Raw genomic sequence first — 20,324 nt, 5'->3', positions numbered from 1 at the left:
ATGGCGGCCCTGCGCACCCTCCTGCTCCTCGGGCTGCTCCTTACGGCGAAGGGGCAGAGGGTGGCGCGGAGACGGCGGCCGCCCCCTCCCCAGAGTGCGCTCGAAAAAGTGGTGGCTCAGGAGGGGCTCAGCCTCCACCAGGTGAGGGCTTGGGTTGAGGGGTCTGTGGGCATCTGCCGACCCCGCACTTGGTTGGGCTGCAGAGAGCCGCGGTGGCTCCTGTGTCGTGTGTCCCCCCCAGACCCGGCTTTGCAGCCCATCCTCCTGTATCCCTGTCCGGCATGCCCGTCCAGCGCCGACCCCCCTGCGCCCTTCCTCCCCAGGCCCACCGTTGCAGCCCGTCCTGTGTCCCCCCTCCAGGTCTGACCCCCACTGTCCTCCCCAGCCTCAGCCTCCCAGCCCATCCCCCAAGCCCGAGCTCCTCAGTGCCCCCCACACACAGCCAGGGCTTCCTGAGCCCAGCTCAGCCCCAGCACCGCCTGCAGAGCTGCCCACAGAGCAGGCGCTAGGGCCGGAGCCTCACAGGAACCCCTTCCTCACCCATCTGCAGCTGCCGGAGGGCCGGTGCAGCCACTCTCACTATGGGGCTGGGGCTGAGATCGAGGCTCTGCTGGCGGGGCGAGCTGGGGCTGTGGCATTATGTGATGCCCAACAGACACCCAGTGTGGCACTGGGGTGCCCGCAGTGCTGTGGGCAGTGTGAGCCATGGGCAGGTGCCTTGGACATCCCCTACATACCCCCAGCCTGTCCCCATGTCAGACTCATTCTGCCCTGCTATCCCACCAACTAGCACCTGAAGGGCCATTGTGCCCTGTGGGCAAGGCTGGAACAGGAACAGTTCCCAAGGAACAGCTGTGGGCAGAGTTGACAAGTGAGAGGGAGGGTGCCCAAGGTGGTTGAGTGGTGGCACCCCAGGCTTGTGGCCCTGCAGATGGTGCCACCCCTGTGCCATGCAGCTCTCAGGGAAGTGGTTCCTGGTCGGCATGGCCTCCCGCTGCAGCTACCTGGCAGAGCACAGCCACCAGCTGGAGGCCACAACAGTGACAATGACCGTCCTGGATGGGCAGAGCCTGGCCATCAGCACCTTCAGGAAGCTGTGAGTGATGCCAGGCACAGGGGCCGTGGGCAGGGACAGGGATGCTGCAGGCAGGGCGGAACAGGACCAGTGCCTTGGGATGGGGACTCTGAAAGCAGTGCCAGTGCCCTGGCCACAGGCTCCAAAGAGGACAGAGCTGCCCCAGAAGGAAGTGTGGGTGGGATACTCTCCAAGGAGTTTTGTAGTCAAAGCCCTGGCCACGATGGGTGCCCTGGTCATGATGGACACTCTGCCACCCGCATGTCCACTAGCCCAGGCTGAGCTGAGGGGGCCCAGGCTGGTCAGTGTGAGGACAGCCAGGCTGGCAAAACTGAGACATGTGGTGACTCGAAGGCTGCCCAGCCCAGGACTGGCTCTTAGGACTATCCTAGGAGCAGCATGTCTGAGGATTGGGACCTTCAGCACATCTGTCACACTTTCCTCAGCCTGATGGGCCCTAAGGTCCTGACCAGGCTCAGCGTTGCAGGGAGGTGGCAGGGACTCCTTGAGCTCAGCATCTCTCACAATGTCTCCCCAGTGTTCTGGGACATCTTTCCCTGGGGAGAAAACCAAGTCCCAAGAAAACAGACACAGCATGTGTGCCTTGGCAGGCAGGGTGGGCAGGGATCCTAGAAGATCCTCCACAGCCTGTACTGACATCTCCTCCTCCTCTCCCCCTGCAGGGACAGGATGTGCTGGGAAATCAGGCAGCACTACCTTCCTGCCCAGGCCCCCGGACGCTTCCTGCTGAAGGGTGAGGGAGACTGGTCTGGGGTGGCAGGAGGCTGCTGGAGCCCCCCAGTCCTGCTCTCAGCAGGGTTTTGGTACCAATGTCCCTCTTCCCAGTGCACTCCCAGTATTTTGTGTCTTGGGTCCCTAAGTGCCAGATGCCATCACAGGTGACACCATGGGCTGGTGCCTGTGGGGTTGTCCCACTCTGGCTCTAATTTTCACCCCTTGTACCCTCGGCTTGTGGTGAAATGAAAGCCCCTGGATGATGCTGGGGCTAACCAGGACTGACTGGGATTAACTGGGCTATCCTCTCATCCTTCCCAGGCCATAGGAAAAGCAGCAAAGTGGATGTGGTGGTGGGTGAGGCTGACCCCAGCAGCTTCATCATTCTCTATTACCAAAAGGGCCGCAGCATCTCTGTTAAGCTCTATGGTAGGTTGGGGCTCTGGGTCTCATGGCAGGTGAAGGACAGGGGTGGGAAACATGTGCTGGACTCTGGAGAGGCCAGCTGAAGCCTTGGAGGACCCAACATTGGAATGGGGGTCACTCCTAGCTTGAGAATTGTTCCCAGATGCTGTGGGGGGAGCAGGTGAGGGGGAAATTGGGAACCCACTTCTCTGACCTGAAAGCCCCCTGGGCCCTGAGCCTTGTGTAAGGACGTGGGTGGCTTTGGGCCAGGCCAGCTAGGGCCTGAAGCCACTGCTGGTGTCTCCCCACATGCAGGACGGAACAGCCTGGTCAGTGACACCGTCGTGGACAAGTTCGAGCAGCGCGCCAGGGCTGTGGGGCTGAGCGAGGATGTCACCTACTACTTCCCCACCTATGGTGGGTGGCACACGCTCCTCAGGGAGACACGTGTGGGTTCTGTCCCGATGCTCTGGCCACCCCAGGGACAAAGATGCAAGGATGGGGCTGTGCCCTGAAATGTCCTGGGGGTGCAGGGGCTGGAGGGTGCCAGGTCCCAGACAAGGTGATCCCCTTGGGCTCTATCTCTTTCAGGGTTTTGTGACTCTGCAGATGAGTTTCACGTCCTCGATGGTGAGTTGGGGATGCTGGGTGATGCGCTGGGTGCCCCAATGTGCCAGGCTTGGTCCCACACTGGGCACCAGTTGGGTGTCCCTGTCCTGACAGTGGGCTGGGCACACTGGTCCAGATTCACGCTGCACCATGGCTGTGTGGTCCTGCCCCAGGAATGTAGGAGGGCTGGGCTGGCACGGGAAGGGCCATGCCAGACCATTCCTCGGGACAGAGCCTGTGCCCTTGTGTGGCAAACCGTCACTCACGATGGGCATCAGGTGGCAAAGCAAACCCCACTCACCCCCCACATGGGTCAGACTGGGCTTGATGGATCTATATTGGTGTTTCCTGGCATGAGGGCTGATCTAGGATGAGATGTCCTGGCACAGGGGCACCCTGGGGTGAAGGCTGGGGTCCCTGGGGACAGCTCCATTACTTGTCATTGGTGCTTGGCAAGGCAGAGGTAGGTCTCCAGCCCTGGTGCTGGGCTTGGACACTCCCGCCAGTCCCTCAGCACTTCTCTTCCTTCCAGAAACGAAGCTGTAGGTGCACATGGAGTTCCCAGGGGGTCCCACAGCTCAGCCCTCACCTCAGCCAGCTGCCCATGGCCACATAGACCTGAGCTCCTCAGCCCCTCCAGCTGTGCTGGCAGCTGCATCTGTCCTTGTCCTGTGCCCTCCCAGCTTGTGTCCCCCCTCTGCTCTGTGCCTCACTCTCCTGCAGGAGCCAGCAACACCCCAATAAACACCTCAGAGAAGAGCCTGTGTACAGGCCAGTCACCTCTTGGTCTGCCCCAGCCAGGCCAGCACTGCCTCCACCATGGCCTGCCAGTGCTTTGGGCATGTGCTCCTGGCTGGGGGGTGCCACGGGGGTGTTGGGGAGACTGTGCAGCCCCCTTTCATGCAGACTCCTGCCATCTTCTCTGTGAGCCTTCCTCAGCCATGGACAGCAGGGCAGAATTGTGGTGGTTCCTGGTCCAGCTGGCAGGGGCAAGCACTGAGGGGAACCACAGGGAGCCTGGGGCCACAGGGAGCATGGACTTATGGGCTCTGAGGGAGACCACAGCATCTGCCTTTTCCCCCAACAAGCTGGGAGATCACTCGAGGACCCGCGGAGGAAATCTTATTCCCACAATCCTGCTTCCCATCTCCAGGGCTGGGAAACACCCCGTTCCCCTGGCCCAGCCCTGCAGAGTTCATTCCCCGAGGGGCTGCTGTCTGCGCTGGACTCCTGCCTGCACAGCCAGCACCTTTCAGAGAGAGGCAGGGGACTGGGGAGCTGCAGGGCTAATGCTGCAGCCCCTCATCCGACCCCTTGTCCCTGTGTGCAGAGCCTGGCCAAGGCCACCCGGCAGCAGGCAGGTGCGGGCCCCGTCTCCCCCTCCCGCAGCCCCCGCGGGGGGAGCAGCCCTCTGCCCCCAGCACCAGCATTTTGCAATCCTGGCGGGAACTGGTAACACATGTTGTTTATCAGGGAATTATGTAAGGGAAGCCACGTGATGTGCCCGGAGCCAGTCCCTGTTCCCACCACCCAGGTGCGGGGCAGCCGTGTCCAGCCCGGCCACCCCCCGAGCCTGACAGAGCTGGGCTGTGGTAGATCCAGCTCATTTTACCTGCACTCCGAAGTGGCTGCACCGGGCAGGGGGATAAGGGAGTAAGTGGAGAGCCCCTGGGAGCTGGGCTGGTCCCCAAGGATTCTCCACACACTTCATACCGGCTCAGCCCATCCGTCGTTGGGGCTAAACCACTTCTGGGTGCAAACACCCAGGTTATGCCCAAGGGTCTGTGTCCAACCCCGCGGGGATCCACAGCCCAGATACCCCGTCCTGCCCCCAGCCCTGCTCTTTCTGCCCCTTGCCACCGTTGGTGTTCCCCTATGCCCCCAAGTGCTCCAGCTTTGCCACCCAGGTCCTTGGGCTGGCTCCCAGCTTTGCCACCCCCAGGACAGCCGAGCACCACCCGGATATCCATCGGGCACCCCCTCCTTGCACCTGGGCAGGGAGCTGGGGGTACCTGGCAGCAGAGGCGACTTTGTGTTCCTGCCGCAGTGCCAGTGCAAGTGACACCCCGGTTGTTCCCTGCCTCTGTGCCCGATGGAGAGAGTTTCCCCCAGCACCCTGAGGGTGAGCTCCGGGGGAGACTGAGCTCCAGCCCAGCATACGACGCTCCAGCCAGGCTCTCGTGATATCCAGTCCTGCCTGCTCAGCTTTTGTTTTGTTTTCATAAGTCCGCGGGGCCGGGCAGGCGCGGAGTGTGCAGGGCAGGGCGGCCTCGCAGCGGGGCGCGGGGAAGGGAATGTGCAGGGGGGGCTGCCAGGGGAAAACCAGCTGGTCTGAAAACATGCTCCTTACGTAAAGCACCTTGGCAGGGCTGCGCCGCGGGGCTGGGGCTCTGCCCGGCACATGGCCAGCCCTGCCCAAACCCTGCCAGACCCATGGGCGTTGCTGCTGGCACCCAGCCTACATCCACTGCACTCACCCTGCAGGGGCATCCCCAGATGGAGGGGGGCACGTTAGTACCCACTGGTGACCCCAAACCAAGGGGGAAGGGCATCTCCAGCCCCTCTTGTCAAAGGGTGCAGGGTGGTGGAGCAAGTGGGGTGTCAAGTTCTAGGGTGCATCTAGCTGCATGCTGGTCCCCAGGGAGCTGAACATGGGGCTCCCCGGCTCACCAGTAGGACGACCCCAAGGGTGCTAAGGCCAGCAGAGATACTTCCTTGGGTGATGCAGGTACTTGAGTCAAGGTAAAGCAGGGTGTCCTGTAAGAGCATATGCAGGTGTCGAGTCTTATGGGTTGGGTTGGGACCTGGCAGACACTGGACATTTCCTCCATCTCACTGGAGCCCCACTCTGGGTCCAAGTGAGGCCACCCTGTGCTGGGCCCTCTCTGTGGGCTGCTCCCCACGCCAGCCCAGCAGCACTGGGGGCAGGGCAGCCCCTGCGCTGGCCGCTGGCTGTTTTCACTGCAGAGCAGTTTGGCACCCTGGAGCAAATATGTCATATCAACAGGAGGGAAGCATTCACAGGATCCCCTGCTTGCCCTTTGGCTTCAGCGCTCTGTCCTGCTCCAGCTTGCATAACGGCACAGGGGGAGGCAGGGCTGGCTCCCGGGGGCCCCCGCAACGCCTGGCCATAAATAGGGGCTCGCCAAACTCTCCAGCACTGCAGCGCTCTGCCTCCAGCTCTCAGCTCAGCTCGGCTCGGCTCGGCTCGCCTTTGCCATGCAGACCATGCTGCTCAGCATCCTGGGGCTGGCCCTGCTCGGGACGCTGCACGCCCAGGACGGCATTCCTGTCCAGGCTGACTTCCAGCAGGACAAGGTGACCCAGGCCAACCGGCATCACCTCCGTGGAGGTTTGGGCTGTTTTGGGGGATCCTTGCCCTGAAAATGTGGGGAGGGAGTGGTGCAGGTGGATGGGGGGCCAGGCTCGCACTGGTGCACATGCAGCCTCCCATCCTGGGGACCTCCCAGCACCTGGGTTTGGTGGCTCTGGAAGGGATCCAGCATTGAAGCTCCAGGCTGTGGGGCAGGACCCTGGGTTAGGCATGCGGCCAAGCTGCTGCTGTGCTGCGGAGTGGGTGTGGATGCACAGGGAGAGTGAGAAATGCAATCTCAGTCTGACAGCACAGAGATGGGCCATGGGAACCCCTCCCTCCCCAACAAAAACCCCACCCCAGGGCCACAAAAAAAACAAGGGCTGCTGTGCTGGGATATCCCCTACATCCCTTCTCCCCTGGAAAAGTTCTGGGGGACATAGTCACCCTAGGGAGGTGATGAGGATGGCGGGAGGCACTTCCTGCAAGGACAGAGGTTTGGGATGTGCTGCAAGGGTGATCCCCAGCACAGCTGCTCTCCAAGGTGGGCAGTTCCCCTCAGGGGCATCACACTGCACATTCCATACACCAGAATGGAATGAGCCATGCTGGACCCAGTGTCCTGACCGATCCTCACACCCCCAGATGGATGGAAATGGTATCTCAGAGCCAGGCAGTCCTGTCACGCTCCCTGGGCTTGGGGTGAAGAGGAAGGAAACACCCAAGGGCAGTGAAGGACATGTCATGAAACAGGGATTTCCTTGTTCCTGGGTTTTGTGGTTGCCAAGAGCTGTAGCAGCTCCCTGTGAAATTAGGACCTTGGGACACTGTCCTGCTGTAGGGAATGGGGACAGGGGAGAGGAGAGGGACATGGCCTAGGCTGCGGCTGGTGGGGGCTGAGGGGTGAGACAGGGTCTGTGCCCAGCTGGGGCTGAGTGGAGGTTGTGTGCAGCTCACAGGGAGATGGTACAGCATCGGCCTGGCCTCCAACTCTAACTGGTTCAAGGAGAAGAGACACCTGATGAAGATGTGCACCACCACCATCTCCACCACAGCAGAGGGGAACCTGGAAGTTACCTCCACCTACCCCAAGTATGAGGCATGGGGAGTGGGTGAGTGGGGAGGAGCTACTGGGGGTGGCTATTGGTGCATCCCCTGCTGCTCTGCTTCCCAGGGGTGACCAGTGTGTGACGAGGAACAGTCTTTACACCAAGACAGAGCAGCCGGGGCGGTTCAGCTACACCAGCCCACGTGAGTGCTCAGCTTCCGTGGGGCAGCCCCGGACATGCTCCCAGCCCTGCTGTCCCTGCTTCTGCCTTGTGGCTGATTTGGAGCTCAGGGCTGAGCTGTGCCCCATGTTCCACACAGGCTGGGGCAGCAAGCACAACATCCATGTGGTGGAGACCAACTACGAAGAGTACGCCTTGGTGGCCACCCAGATCTCCAAGAGCACTGGTTCCTCCACCATGGTGCTGCTCTACAGTATGTCTGCCCCAGGACCCCCATGCTGTCCATGCCCTCCGGATGTCTGTCTTTCCCATGAGAGAAGGGCAGGGTTAGGGTCATTTCCCAAGCTGGGGTGACCTTAAGGGGATGATGGCTGGGTCAGAACCTCCTTGCAGGGCTGCCTGTGCCCCTGTGCTGGTGGGTATGGGGGGACTTGCCTCTCACCCTTCTCTTGGCTGCAGGCCGGACAAAGGAGCTGAGTCCCGAACGCCTGGAGCTGTTCACCCAGTTCTCCAGGGAGCAGGGCCTGACAGACGATGAGATCCTCATCCTGCCCCAGACGGGTGAGACTGGGAGCACAGGGATGGTGTCGGGGAGTAGGGGGTGAGGTACCACAGGGGGACTGAGAAGGAGGAGACCCTGCTGGCTTGTCCCTGCCTCTCTATGGGGCCAGCCATGGGGTGCCCCCATTCAGGATCCCTCAGGGGGGCTGAGTTCCCACAGCCCCCAGAGGAGCTGATCTCCCTGTTTCTTCCTTCTGCAGACAAATGCATGGCAGATGCTGCTTAGGTGAGTCCTGCCTTCCCTGGGGCTTAGACCAGCCCTGTGGGATGGTGTGGGGATGCTTAAAGCCACATCACCCCACAGAGCCCCCAGCCCCTCCACAACCCTTCCCTGGGTCGCTGCTCTCCTCACATTGACTGGGGATCCCCCACCCAGCCCTGTGGGGTGTCTACCCACTCAGTGTGAGGCTGGCCAGGCCCATGTCCCACGTGTGTGTAACCTGGTCTCCCACAGCTCAGCTATGCTCATCCCTCATCTTTTCCAGGAAGAGCCACCAGCTGCTGCCAGCCTGAGTCCCAACAGCACCGCAAGCTGGTGACCACCCTGCCCCATCTGACCCCCAGTGGCCCCCCAGCACCACAGCAGCCTTCGCTCCCTGTCTTCACAATCCACACCTCTATCCCTATCTCGATTAAAGCCCATAAAAAACCAGCCCTTGCCTGCTGGATTGTTGTGGGGCAGGCCCAAACAAGGCAATGGGCAAGGGAAAGTATGGCCAATAGGGTTGGGACTGGGGTTAGTGGTCAGGGCTGACCCCAGCTCCTGGCTATGGAGCTGCTGGGGTGAGACCCCATGTGCATTCACAGCCCTGCCCCATGGTGCTGCCTGGCCACTGAACCTGGCCTGTCCCACAAAAAAGGGTCCCTGTGTCTAGGACCCCTGGGGCATCTGCTCCCCCTCTGCTCCTTGGGCACCCTGGGCTCCCCCGACCTCCTTGCCTTGGTTTTCCTGCTGGAGAGCGGGCTGGCAGCATGGGAATGGGGCGATGGGCAATCAGGAGGTCTCCAGAAGTTTGGGGAAGGATGGACATGAAGAAGAAGGATGACTGTGAGCTCTGGGTGTGGCTTGATCCTGACCACCTCCTGGGTTCCATCCCATGAACCCAGACCCTCTCAGCAGTGGGTCTGAGCCTGCTGCTACCACCCCTTCTGAGGGCACTGGGCTGTGGCTCTGCCTGGGGTAGAACACCAACACAACCATTCTCTGGCACTGAGGATCCTGAGGCAGGATCTGTCCCACCACTGACGGACCCTAGAACCAATGGGAACAGCCAGGAGGGGGCCCCTGGGATGCATGTCACATTTCGTCCCCATACAGAGCAGGCACAGGGCAGCACTTCATCCTGGCGTGCTCTGGGCTGGGTCTCACACAAAGATGCATTCATCTGGAACTGGGGGGGACAGGGCCAGCACTGTCACCTAAGCCACGGACAGGTTATCCCTGCTCTTGTGTAACCTGTTGCATAAAGCTGGCGTGGGCAGGAGTGCTGCCAGCAGTGGGGGCTATAAAGTGGGTGCAGCCTCTCCTGCCCACATCCACTCCAGGGTGAGGATGACAGCAGCACTGCCCAGCCTGGCTCTAGCCCTGCTCTGCCTGCTGCAGGCAGGAGCCCAGGTGCCTGTGCAGCCGGACTTGGACACCGAGAAGGTAAGCACAACACGGTGCTGCCTGGCACATCCTGCCTGGACTGGGGGGGCTGGCTGGGGCAGGGGGCCTGTGCTGCACCCCCGGGCACCTGCCAGCCCCATCCCTGAGCCAGCTCCAGGGCAGCTTCCAGGAGAGCCTGTGCAAAACCAGGTTAGTCCTGGCTGCTGTGTCCAGCACCAACAACAGCCCTACTGCAAGGACACCAGCACGTGGTGCCATGATGTCTGCAAGCATGAGGCACTTTCCCAGGAAACATGGGCCAGATGCTGCACCTGTACTCTTAGCATGGTACACCTAAGGACAGGGTGTTCTGCATGCAGGAAGGTGGCAGTTCCCCATGTTTGCCTGGCTGGTCCCCATAGAGGGTGGCAGGTCTGCCACCACGAGCTGGCAGGTTTCTATAGTGGGCTGTCATGTTCCCCATGGTGGAGGGCAGATCCCCACAGATGGTGGCAGGTCCCTGAAGAGGGTGACAGGTCCCCACAGAGAGTGGCAGGTCCACTGTAGGTTGGCAAATTTCTGCAGTGGGCTTCCAAGTCCCCTAATGGAGGAGTGCAGGTCCCCCTGGCAGGTCCCCACAACTTTTCCAAATTCCACCGGTGATGTCCTGCTGCAGTTTGCAGGGGAGTGGCATGTCACAGCTATTGCTTCCAACTGCTCCATCTTCCTGAAGATGAAGGATGGGATGAAGTCATCCATGGCCATCGTCAGCTTCACACCAGAAGGGGACCTGGCCATGAAGTTGGTCTTACCCCTGTAAGTGTCCGTCCTGCTCACCATGTTCCCTGTGGGCCAGGAACTCCCTTCCCCCCCACAGCAACTCCCCCACTGCTCTGGGTTGCCCAGTTCTGCCTCAGTGCATCCCCCTGGGCAGGCTGGGCCCATCTCACCCTGCTGCCTTCCCATGTGTCTAGTCACATTTGTCTTTTTCATGTTCCTTTTCCAGAATGGACAAATGCCAAGAGTTTGAGCTGCTCTTCCAGCAGAGCGGGAAGGCGGGGCACTACATGGGTATGTGTGGAGAGAGGCTTTGGAGCCATGGGTACCCCGAAACAGAGGGCATCCCCAGCCCCCATGCCTCGGGAGTAGTGGGAGGTGGGCTTGGCCCCTCTGCCTCCACAGCTCAGCAAGAGGTTGTGGGTGGGTGGGCACCTGGCTCCTCCACATTGAGCAGGGGTTCCTTCCTCATACCCCCTTCAGGCAAATTTGAGGTTTGAGCACTGAGCTGTGGGCCTCAGCAGGGCCCAGGAGGGCTCAGACTGTACCATGTTACCCAGACAGTCACCTCTGGGGTCCTTAGGAGCACAAGAGAAGAGGAATCTGCGTGTGATAGAGACAGACTACAGCCACTACGCTGTCCTGCACGAGGTCCAGCACAGCAAGGCAGAGCCCAGCACGGCGCTGCAGCTCCTCAGTACGTTGGGAGTGGGGACCTGGCTCCTGGAAAGGGATGGGGGCACCAGCAGCAGGCAGGGACTGGGCTCCCCACCACCAGCAGCACCCCAGGGCCACCACCAGCAGCACCCCATGTCCATCACCTAGGGAATTAATTTTGGGGTGAATGAAACCTTGCACTAAAGAAATCTCCAGCTGGTTGCAGGTTGAATCAGAGCCCCCTGCAGTGTGCAAGCTCAGCTGCAGCATCCCAAGCCTGCCAGCCACCCCATACCACCTCAAACAAATGGGTCGCTGATCCCAAGCGGCTTGTGGCCCTTTGCTGCCAGCCCAGGGCAGCTGTGGGTTGCCTGGCGTCCACCCTGTGTGTTCATTGCTTCACCTTGGCCCTTCCCTGGGGTTCAGCTGCTGCCCCGCAGTACCTGGAGCCCCAGTGTGGGGCTGGCTGCTGGGATTCCTTGCATTCACCAGCCCCCACTTTGGGTCTTTGGCTGCAGCAAGGGAGCAGGACGTGAGCCCCCAGCTCCTGCAGAAGTTCATGGAGCTCATCCCCACCATGGGCCTGACCGAGGACATGCTGGTCATCCTGCCCAAGTCAGGTGAGTGGCTCAAGGGCAAAGGGTGGCAGCTGCGGCCCCTCTGTATGCGGACTGTGCAGGGGCTCAGGGTGCTGCCGATTGCACACTCACCCCTCTCTTTGCTTTCCAACAGATCAATGCACCGGGGACATCAGGTGAGTGTGGCCAGGGAAAACTGTGACTCCCTTTCAGCATGGCCTGGGCTGAGCAGGGACTTGCAGGCCCTGGGGGATCCCCCACTTGCCTCGGGGCTCTGTCACCTTGGCTTTGCCCTGCTCTGACCAGTCATCTGCCTGTCCTGCCTCTGCAGCTGAAGGGCCACGTGTCCTCCAGACCTAGCGGACGATGGGCTCTGCGCCCCACTCCGTGGTGCTCCTTCCCATCCTCCAGGCTCTGGCAGACCCCCTGCTCCATACCAGGATCACCATCAACCTCCTAAATAAATAGATGCAGCAGCTTCCCCAGAGCTCGGTGCTTTGTTGGCAGGAGCAAGGTGGTGCCAGGGTCCCTAGGCACCCTGAGCACAACAGTCCTGGAGCTGACCCTTCCTGTCAGGCCCCCCACAGGTTTTAAGGGGCTCCCTGGATGTGATGTTTGCTGCACCCAGCATGGGGAGGATGGGGAGCAGAGGATGGGGAAGGTGCAGGGGAGTAGCTGCCAGGGGAGGGAAGAATGGAGCCAGGGTGGACAGGGGCTGGCACAGCCTAGCTGGGTGGTCAATAGCTCTGGGCAGATAGGGTTAAGCAGTCAGGCTGCCCAGGGCTCCCTGCAGGGACAGCCCCAGAAACTCCATTCCCTGCTCAGTCCTCTCCCAGGCCACCCAGCTGGGAATGGAGTGGCACCAGGGCTGCCTATGGCCAGACTGGGACCCACATGCCTGCCACCCCTCTTGGTCTCCCATCTCACCAAAGCAAGGCCATGCTGCCATGAGCCCCAAGGGCCGTTTTTATCCGCCTCCACCTCCTGCACAGTGAAGGCAGCCTCTGGTCCCCCCTCTGCCTCCCTGCCCTGCAGTCCCTCAGTGCCCAGGCAGATGTTGGGCTGTGACCCCAGGAGCCTGGCAGAGCCAGGCCACAGGGGACATCACACTCTGGGAAGGAGGGACACACTCCCACAGCGACATGAACCCCTTCTTCTGCCCACCCTGCTCAGGGTGCAGCCCGCTCGGCAGACCCTGCGTGCCCCAGCGAAGGTGGGGAGGCCGGCGCAGGCACCGCGGGTCAGGCTGTGCCTGCGGAGGGCTGGATTTGGGCAGGATCCCAGCAGCTGCCCTGGGGCACGTTTCAGCCCGGCCAGAAGAACGGGTCACCGAGGACCTTGGCGAGTTGGGCAACGGGGCTGCCCCGGGGCTGGTGCCGGGAAGAACCTCCCGCTCCTCCTGGCAGTTCTTGGCAGCCCGTTGGAAAACAACCGTTCGCTTTGTTCTTTCACAATCAACTAAAAATCCGGGGGAAATCCCAAATTTCAGCAGTGGTGCAACGGTTCCTGTAACTCCGTTTTGGGGGTGGCAGGCACAAGCCCCGCTCTGCCCCGGGGGTTTGTTCACCCTTGGCTGCCCTGCGGATCGGATCCACCCTTTGCCCAAGCCAAGCCCAAGAGGGTTCCCGTGGGGCTCGGCGCGGCTCCAGCGGGGGCGGCGGGGGAGGGAGCGTGGAGCTATAAATCCGACAGCGCCGGCACCACTCCCCATTCCACGGCTGAAGGCAGAGGAGCTGGGGCGAGATGAGGACCGTGGGGCTGAGCCTGGGGATGGTCCTCCTGTGCTTGTTGCGTGTGCAGGCTGGGGACCTGGGAACTGCGGAGCCGGACGTGAGCAAGGTGACCCTCAGCATCCCGGAAGGGAAGGGAAGGGAAGGGAAGGGAAGGGAAGGGAAGGGAAGGGAAGGGAAGGGGCTTGTTCTCCAGTCACCAGCAGAGCAGGGAGGACTGTAAAGGTGTTTTGGTACTGGGGACAGCTGGGGTCACTACAGCCACCATTTGCTTTGCTGACACACCCAGGTGAGGACAGTCACCCAGCTCCTGCATAGGTGTCCCTAAGGGAATTTTGTTGCCTGGATGGGATATAGGTGTTACATGGACTGAGATTGTCCTGGCTTGGTCCCTGAGGAGGAGACACTCTAGACTGCTCCTCTGGACTCACAGCCTGCTCTCACTGTCAGATTGCAGGGACATGGTACATCACTGCTATGGCCTCTGACTCTGAGAGCTATCTCCAAAATAAGGACCAACTGAAGATGGCGATGGCCAACATTGAGGTCTTGGGGGATGGTGACCTGAAGGTCTCCTTTGCAATTCCTACGTAAGTCCCACATGCTTTTCTCCATAGGCTTCACTACCAAACTCCTCTCTGGACCTTCACTGGTGGGTCTCCACCTCAGTGTACTCACCAAAGATCTGGGCAGGGGTTCTTACAGGAACACCAGGGGCTTGGGACAGCTGTGGGCAACCCATCTTTAGGGCAGGCTCAGGACAACACTGGCCAGGACCAGTGCCACCACAGAGGGTAGGACAGGACCCTACAATTACAACTTTCCCAGCAGAACCGGCCTCATTCCAGAAGCTCAGAGCATGAGTGAGGGCATCGATAATGCCCAGGTGCCAGCACTGTCCCCTGCCAGCCCAGGTACCCATTGTTCTAAGGGTGGTATCTGTCCCCTCCTGCCCTGGCCACACCATCATATCTCTGAACAGCAAGTCTCACATCTGGGATAGCAACCCTTGAACAGGGGAGGGGAGAGGGAGTCACTTCACCTCAGCTGGAGCATCCTTCACTGTTCTGCAGCCCTGGGAGATGTATGAAGTTTGAATCGATCTACAAGCCAACAGGCAGCCCGGGTGAATACTACAGCTCTGGTGAGTGGGGGTGTCTGGCTCTTGGGGCAGGATAGAGGCATGTCCCACCATCCCTGTCTGAAGCAGCTGGCTGTTCTGGGGACATGGCCCTCAGGATTGCCTGCCCCTCCGGCATCCTGGGTGAGACATCCCTCTGTGTCCAGGTGCCAGCTACACCCCAGGGCTGGTGGCCCAGCAGCATGGCAGACCCCCCAATCCCTCTCTCTGGGATAAACACTTTGAGACCAAGTTTAAACCGTAGGGAAAAGCAGGTTCCTTCTGCAAAGAGGCTGTGAGTGGATGTTCCCAGGGGATGGAGCAAGGGTGGTTTTGCATCATTCCCAGCCCAAGGAGCAATCTGACACTGGCCAACAGCCTGCACTGACCATCCACAGCCCCTTCTGCCCTCGCTTCCCCATCCTTCTGCTCTGCTGTGGTCTGTGGACTCCCCAGGCTTCCTGAGGAGCCTTAGCAAGAGGGAAAACCAGGATGAGGGGATATCAAGGAAATTCAGGCTTGGTGGGCTTCATGCTCTTTACAGCCCCTTTGCAGAGTGGGGGTTTCCAGGGGGACGTAATTAATTTTTCTCCACATCCTTTTGCAGACAGAGGCAATAAGACGGTGCGGCTTGTGGATACCGATGGCAGCTCCTACATGGTTGTCTTTGCCACCAGAGAGAAAGAGGGGAAGACCTTGCACATGCTGAGACTTTACAGTGCGTAGCCAGCAGTGCTGAGCTGCTCCAAGGGTCCTGCAAGGCCAGGAGCCAGGGGATATTCTCTCTCCACTCCTGCCCTGGGTGTGGTGCAGGAGTGGGGCAGGGACTACATGTGTTCCCTGTGTGGCAGGGAAGGAGCAGGGGTTTGTCATGGCAGGGGAGGTTGGGGCTCAGGCTCCCAGCACTGTGCTGCAAGTCCATGGCATTGGGTAAGTTTCTTGGTGGAGAAGGGTGGAGGGTGGGGGTCCTGCTGCACAGGCAGAACAGAATCAGTGGGGACAGGAACCAAGAGAGAAGTCACTGCACTGGTGTCAGGACCTCTGGCTCATCTTGTATCCTGGGTGGGGTGTCTCATGCTCCTGGCCACCACTGCTCTCCAGGACCTCCACCAGTGCCTCCAGCCTTCTCCCAGGGATTGCCATCCATCCCACCCTCAGGTGGACACACTCACCAGCTTCCCAGGAGATGCAGGGTCAGGCACAGCCTGGAGCTAACTCATGTCTTTGTCTTTAGGCAGAACCCAGTGGGTGAGACCCAAAATCAAGTTGCTGTTCAGGAGACTTGCCAAGCTGAATGGCTTCACCGACAAGACAATCTGGATTTTGCCCAGGCAGGGTGAGCACTGCCCATGCAGGGACATGCAGGCAGGGACCAGCTCAGCCCATCGGTACCACCACTTCATGGTCTGAGCTGGCAGGAGGGAGTGCTGGCAGCCAGCGGTGCTCTGGCTGGGCACAATGAGCAAGAAGAAACCCACAAGTTCCTTCTGAGTAGTCTATTTTGGGTGCTAAATGGGATTATTCAGACCACAGTGCCAGACTTAGGCTTTCTCTTTTTTTCCACAGAGGAATGCAGACTTGGTGAACTGTAGGTGAGTTGCCGCAGTGCAAAATGGTGTTTGCAATGTTCTCTCCTGGAAATTTACCTTATTGGTGCCCCTAAGGCAAGGGCCAGCAAGAACTCTTTGAATTCCTCTGGTCTGAGCTGGTGCTGGAGCTTGCTCACGGGTAGGACCATTCCTTTGGATACTTCTCTACAGCAGGGACCCCCAGGTAGCAGTACCCAGGGACTCCCAAGGAGCAGTGTCCAGAGACCCCCAGTGGGAAGTGCCTGGCACTGAACATGGGCACGTGAGCTGAAACCACCAGAGAAATGTCTGCCCAGCCCTTTGAGCAGTGAGGGTCAGGACACCAGCTCCTGCCAAAGGGACCTTGGGGTTGTGGACAGGCAAACCTGGCCAGAATGGGTTGGTGTCTCACCATGCAAACCATATTTGCTGTTGCCCCCCTAGCTTGTGTTTTATCACCATACAGCTGTAGGAGTTACTAGAAATCCATTGCTGGAGATGCCTCACCCTGCAAATCTGGGGAGAACTGGAGAAGAATGCACTGATCCTAATGGAGAGTCCCACAGGTCTCCTTGCCTCACCCAGATGCCACCTCTCCCACCTATTTTCCAGAAAGTGCAGACTGGCTTGTGGATGCTCCTGCCAAGCAATACAAGACCCATGTTCTGAAGCTCCAGGCCCCTGCTCCACCATCCTTCTTCTAAGCTCTGTTGTCAGGACTCTGACACAGTCCCTGCTCCTCCAGCACACAGTCCCTGCTTTTTGCCAAATAAACAGAAACCCTCCCCAGGTTTTGGTGTAGCTGTCTGGGGACAACCTGGGGTGCTGGGCCCTGTGGTCCCTCCCGTTGTCCTCCTGGGGGCTGTGGATGGCGAACAGCCAGGAGTGATCCCAGCTGAGCTTGCCCAAGTGAGGGCAGTTTTCAGAGTCACAAGATTTTTCCCTCCTGGGTGCCTCCCAGAGGGGCAGGACCAGGCCAGGCAGAGGTAAGGCAAAGGGTGCAGTGAGGCTGGGAATCCTGTGGGCAAGAGGGGATGCATGGAAAAGGTCACTGAGAGTGAGGCTGGAGTTTGGAGGGCTGCATCCACCCGCACCATCCACCACCTATCCTCCTCTTGCCCTGCAGTGGCTGCAGCTCTCTGCTCCCTGGAGAGAGCCCCAGGAGCTCATCCAACAGCTCAGGCTGAGCCAAGGCAGGGCAAGATTCAGATTTGGGACCTCTCTGCCCCATTGCAAGCTGTTGTGGAACATGGCTGTCTGAATCCTCTGGAGCCAAACCTGGAGAGCTGCCTGTGGTTTCTGGGCACCACACAGCGAAAAACCCTGCTGGAGCTGGGGTGCAAGGACACACAAGCTGACAGTTCATTGTTTTCTGGGTGTGAATCCCATCCGTGCAGAGCAGGCGGTGGGTCCCCATGCAGCACTCCACAGTCCCTCAGCCCTTCCATCAAGCTTGCATCTGTCTCTGCAGTTCATCCAATACTCCTTTATCCCCCCACAAATCTGGCCAGATGTCATCATATATCTGATAAAAAGGGACTTTTCTTCCCTGAATGTTCATAAGGGCTTCCTGGGTTTAGGCACCTATTCTGCAAAGGTGGCATCCTGCAGCAAGGAGCTTCACTTGCCTCTGCTCTCCCTTTTGCTTGTCATGCTGATTCCATCTTCAGCTGCACAGCCAAGGGCCATGGAAACATACCAGGGCTGGTGGGGACCAGGCTGGTGCAGTGAGGATCAGCCCAGACACAGGGTGCCAAAAACTGATGGAGACAGCAGAAGGGTGTTGGGGCAAAGGAAGTGCTGGGACAGCTTTTGATGGCTGAGGAGCAGTTTGAGACCAGCAGCTGATGGCTGCTGGTGATGCAAGATCATCTCCTCTATTTGTGCTCCTTATGCTGTTCCAGATCTTAAATCTTTGACAAGCCTCCTTGTCCTCCCAGCCTCCCCTCTCACCCTTCTCTCTCCTTCCCCTGTTAAGGACATGTCCCTGCTGGGGCTGCCTGGCCAGACCTGGACCTCCACCTCCCTGAAAAGGTGGGGGTACAACTGAGATTTACATGGAGCTTTGTCCTATTCTCTGGTCTTCTAATATCTCCTCGTGCTGCCCCCTCTGGCACTCACTGCACGTGGATGAGATGTTTTACCAGATATCTGTCAGTCAGCACAGTGACCCCTCTGGGCGACTTTCTTCCCTTTCAGCCACTCTTTACTGGGTGGGTGACCAAGCACTGGGACAGGCTGCCCCGAGAGGGTCTGGAGTCATGTCTGGAGGAGCTCAAAACCATCTGGACACAATCCTGAGTGACTGCTCTGGGGGACTCTGCTTGAGAAAGGAGGTTGGACTGGATGACCTTCCAGTCTAAATCATTCTGTGATTTATCTTAGTGAGATCTTCTTCCCTAACCTATGCCAGCTTGTCCCCTGCGAGCTTTGATAGACTTGCCAGGTGACATGGGGATGTCCAACACTTATGTCTTGTTGACTCCTCCAGAGAGGTGTATTTCTGAGGTGTGATTTTCCTGTGCAAAAGTTCCATTCAGTCTGCCCTGTGTCATAGTTTGCCAAGACATCAATGAAATCTGGCATTTATTGCAGCTTTTGTGAGTATCTCCTACACTGTGAGGGGACCTACTTATCTGTTGTCTCTCTGACCACCTCTGCAGAGCCTGGCACATTCTTCTCATTGTCTGGTGAAAACTAGAAGGCACCAAAGGGATTGTAAGTGGCAGATGGGGTGCTGGAGTGATGTTCGAGTTATTTTGTCTGGAAATGTCATCTCCTCCGTCTTATTACTCACTTGCCCTTCTCCATTGGCAGGACAGAACTCCTGAAGTGTTTGCAGAGGAGATTGTCCATTCTGAGGATCCACCAAAGCTCCTTCTTGGCCAAAGTGGATGCAGGGTTTCTTCACTTTTCTATCCGCTTCTTTTCTTTGAATTTAACCAGCTACTTTCAAATATTTTCTAGTATAAATTCCTGCTGCCAGAGCCTTGAAGAAATTGCAGCTGTCATTTCTCAAAGCAGAGGAGCAAGGCGCCAGATGCTGGCGTCTTCGTTGTCTTACATTGTTGCCTTCAGCTGTCTTCAATAAGTTAAAGAATGTTTATGCTATTTCTAATCAGATTCTTTAAATTGATGCAATCATGCTGGGTTCCATTTAGGCTTCCCAATGTTGTTTAGGGCTTGTATTTGCTAATATCAGCTTAAGCACTCAGAGGAAAGCTAAGCTGGTCTTTCCAGAGAATCTCTGTGCCATATGTGATAGTTAATCCTCTTGACTTCTCATTTTTTCTTTTTTTTTTTTTAAATAAAATGTGACTGTATGGTATCATCTCAGGTTGTAAAAGTAGCACCAGCTAGCACAAGGATGACACTTTAATTTCAGCCTCTGACCCAGGTCCCAGTTGCTGCTTGGGACCTGTGGGCACTTGGCAATCCCAAAAAAACTGAGTGCAAGGGTGCCCAACCAACCTGCCTGGAGCAGTCTTGTGTTAGAGGCTCCTGGATGATCCTTTGCATGTGACGGGTGCAGCACCAGTCACCAGCTGGTGGTGTAGTCACCACAGCAGGAGTCACTCAGGCAGCATGCAGACATCAGGACCAGGCTTGTCCATCTGCCTTGGATGGTGCAGAGTAAGACCACAGGGTTCCCCAAGTGCTGCTGGGGTCTGATGGGTGTGAGCCCAGAACAGCCCTTCCTCTTTCAATACACATCCAGGGGTCTGTTGAAATCACAGTGGTGTCCCAAAGCACTGAAGCTGCCAGACATATCTGTTGTGAAGGGAGGCGCAGGAGAGGAGCAGCAGCCCCTCTGGGATCTGTGCCCCGGGCTGTTCCCTGCCCCTCCTGCACAGCCAGCAGTCAGGGCTGTCCTCCTTGTCTCTCTCCTGGCCTGGCAGCCAGAGGAGCACTTGCCTGAGGAGCACTCCATGCCACAGGGTGTCTGGCTGTAGTGAGGTGACCCTGGCTGGACCCCAGGCACCCACTAAAGCCTCTCTATCTCTCCCCTCTGCAGCTGGATGGGGAAGAGAAAATATGACAAAGGATTTAGGAGTTGAGATAAGGACTGGGATAGTTCACTCATCAAATATCATCACAGGCAAAACAGGCTCTAATTAGAGATACTAATTTATTGCTAACAAAATCAGAGCAGGATAATGAAAAATAAAATAAGACCTTAAAAACACCTTCCCCCCCACCCCTCCCTCTTTACCAGCTCTACCTTCTTCCCCACAGTGGTGCAGGGAGACAGGAATGGGACACTGCTCAGGGACAGAAGTCATTCTGCTGCTCCAGCATAGGGTCCCTCCCATGGGGGGATAGTTTTCCATGAACTTCTGAAATGTGAGTCCAGTTCACAAGCAACAGTCCTAGCCAAA

General features: G+C 58.5%; 4 protein-coding genes across 12 annotated transcripts; all 4 read left to right on the top strand.

Moving 5' to 3' along the window:
- Positions 1 to 3,930, top strand: C8G (complement C8 gamma chain). Of its 2 annotated transcripts, XM_066562904.1 has the most exons (7): positions 1 to 141; positions 957 to 1,096; positions 1,759 to 1,829; positions 2,132 to 2,239; positions 2,531 to 2,632; positions 2,807 to 2,845; positions 3,357 to 3,930. In XM_066562904.1, exons 1-7 carry the CDS (start codon positions 1 to 3, stop codon positions 3,368 to 3,370), a joined length of 615 nt encoding a protein of 204 aa, XP_066419001.1. In that variant the 3' UTR covers positions 3,371 to 3,930. The 2 variants fall into 2 exon arrangements, with proteins under 2 accessions (XP_066419001.1, XP_066419002.1); XM_066562905.1 differs by lacking the exon at positions 2,531 to 2,632.
- A 2,040-nt stretch (positions 3,931 to 5,970) lies between these two features.
- On the top strand, positions 5,971 to 8,579 carry LOC136564688 (lipocalin-like). Of its 2 annotated transcripts, XM_066562903.1 has the most exons (7): positions 5,973 to 6,142; positions 7,090 to 7,229; positions 7,312 to 7,388; positions 7,506 to 7,619; positions 7,826 to 7,927; positions 8,128 to 8,153; positions 8,413 to 8,579. In XM_066562903.1, exons 1-6 carry the CDS (start codon positions 6,044 to 6,046, stop codon positions 8,151 to 8,153), a joined length of 558 nt encoding a protein of 185 aa, XP_066419000.1. In that variant the 5' UTR covers positions 5,973 to 6,043; the 3' UTR covers positions 8,413 to 8,579. The 2 variants fall into 2 exon arrangements, with proteins under 2 accessions (XP_066418998.1, XP_066419000.1); XM_066562901.1 differs by having other exon boundaries at positions 5,971 to 6,142; positions 7,312 to 7,619.
- A 607-nt stretch (positions 8,580 to 9,186) lies between these two features.
- Positions 9,187 to 12,012, top strand: LOC136564798 (lipocalin-15-like). Of its 4 annotated transcripts, none has more exons than XM_066563066.1 (7): positions 9,187 to 9,575; positions 10,192 to 10,331; positions 10,522 to 10,586; positions 10,876 to 10,989; positions 11,468 to 11,569; positions 11,682 to 11,703; positions 11,859 to 12,012. In XM_066563066.1, exons 1-7 carry the CDS (start codon positions 9,480 to 9,482, stop codon positions 11,860 to 11,862), a joined length of 543 nt encoding a protein of 180 aa, XP_066419163.1. In that variant the 5' UTR covers positions 9,187 to 9,479; the 3' UTR covers positions 11,863 to 12,012. The 4 variants fall into 4 exon arrangements, with proteins under 4 accessions (XP_066419163.1, XP_066419162.1, XP_066419161.1 ...); XM_066563065.1 differs by having other exon boundaries at positions 10,857 to 10,989; XM_066563064.1 differs by lacking the exon at positions 9,187 to 9,575 and having other exon boundaries at positions 9,639 to 10,331.
- Positions 12,013 to 13,227: 1,215 nt separating this feature from the next.
- Positions 13,228 to 19,164, top strand: LOC136564750 (extracellular fatty acid-binding protein-like). 4 transcript variants are annotated; one of them, XR_010784747.1, is made up of 8 exons: positions 13,228 to 13,366; positions 13,708 to 13,847; positions 14,331 to 14,401; positions 14,985 to 15,095; positions 15,612 to 15,713; positions 15,944 to 15,969; positions 18,609 to 18,663; positions 18,763 to 19,164. XR_010784747.1 is itself a non-coding variant. In XM_066562999.1 (7 exons), exons 1-6 carry the CDS (start codon positions 13,271 to 13,273, stop codon positions 15,967 to 15,969), a joined length of 546 nt encoding a protein of 181 aa, XP_066419096.1. In that variant the 5' UTR covers positions 13,228 to 13,270; the 3' UTR covers positions 18,763 to 19,160. The 4 variants fall into 4 exon arrangements, 3 of the variants coding, with proteins under 3 accessions (XP_066419096.1, XP_066419094.1, XP_066419095.1); XM_066562999.1 differs by lacking the exon at positions 18,609 to 18,663 and having other exon boundaries at positions 18,763 to 19,160; XM_066562997.1 differs by lacking the exons at positions 18,609 to 18,663; positions 18,763 to 19,164 and adding an exon at positions 16,558 to 16,734.
- Positions 19,165 to 20,324: the final 1,160 nt, after the last annotated feature.

The sequence above is a fragment of the Molothrus aeneus genome, chromosome 19 (assembly GCF_037042795.1).
Source record: "Molothrus aeneus isolate 106 chromosome 19, BPBGC_Maene_1.0, whole genome shotgun sequence".
NCBI lineage: Eukaryota > Metazoa > Chordata > Aves > Passeriformes > Icteridae > Molothrus > Molothrus aeneus.
Note: the sequence above shows the minus strand (reverse complement) of the source record. Positions and strands in the feature narration are given on the sequence as shown.

Bases quoted from the DNA above. Each gene is read 5' to 3' on its own strand.
- C8G (XM_066562904.1), top strand. From the start codon at position 1: ATGGCGGCCCTGCGCACCCTCCTGCTCCTCGGGCTGCTCCTTACGGCG. The intron at 1,830-2,131 runs GTGAGGGAGACT...CATCCTTCCCAG, and splicing joins CGGACGCTTCCTGCTGAAGG to GCCATAGGAAAAGCAGCAAA. The intron at 2,633-2,806 runs GTGGGTGGCACA...TATCTCTTTCAG, and splicing joins CTACTACTTCCCCACCTATG to GGTTTTGTGACTCTGCAGAT.
- LOC136564688 (XM_066562901.1), top strand. From the start codon at position 6,044: ATGCAGACCATGCTGCTCAGCATCCTGGGGCTGGCCCTGCTCGGGACG. The intron at 7,620-7,825 runs GTATGTCTGCCC...TCTTGGCTGCAG, and splicing joins CACCATGGTGCTGCTCTACA to GCCGGACAAAGGAGCTGAGT. The intron at 7,928-8,127 runs GTGAGACTGGGA...TTCCTTCTGCAG, and splicing joins CCTCATCCTGCCCCAGACGG to ACAAATGCATGGCAGATGCT.
- LOC136564798 (XM_066563063.1), top strand. From the start codon at position 9,913: ATGTTTGCCTGGCTGGTCCCCATAGAGGGTGGCAGGTCTGCCACCACG. The intron at 10,332-10,521 runs GTAAGTGTCCGT...TTCCTTTTCCAG, and splicing joins ATGAAGTTGGTCTTACCCCT to AATGGACAAATGCCAAGAGT. The intron at 10,990-11,467 runs GTACGTTGGGAG...CTTTGGCTGCAG, and splicing joins CACGGCGCTGCAGCTCCTCA to CAAGGGAGCAGGACGTGAGC.
- LOC136564750 (XM_066562999.1), top strand. From the start codon at position 13,271: ATGAGGACCGTGGGGCTGAGCCTGGGGATGGTCCTCCTGTGCTTGTTG. The intron at 14,402-14,984 runs GTGAGTGGGGGT...ATCCTTTTGCAG, and splicing joins GGGTGAATACTACAGCTCTG to ACAGAGGCAATAAGACGGTG. The intron at 15,096-15,611 runs GTGCGTAGCCAG...CTTTGTCTTTAG, and splicing joins GCACATGCTGAGACTTTACA to GCAGAACCCAGTGGGTGAGA.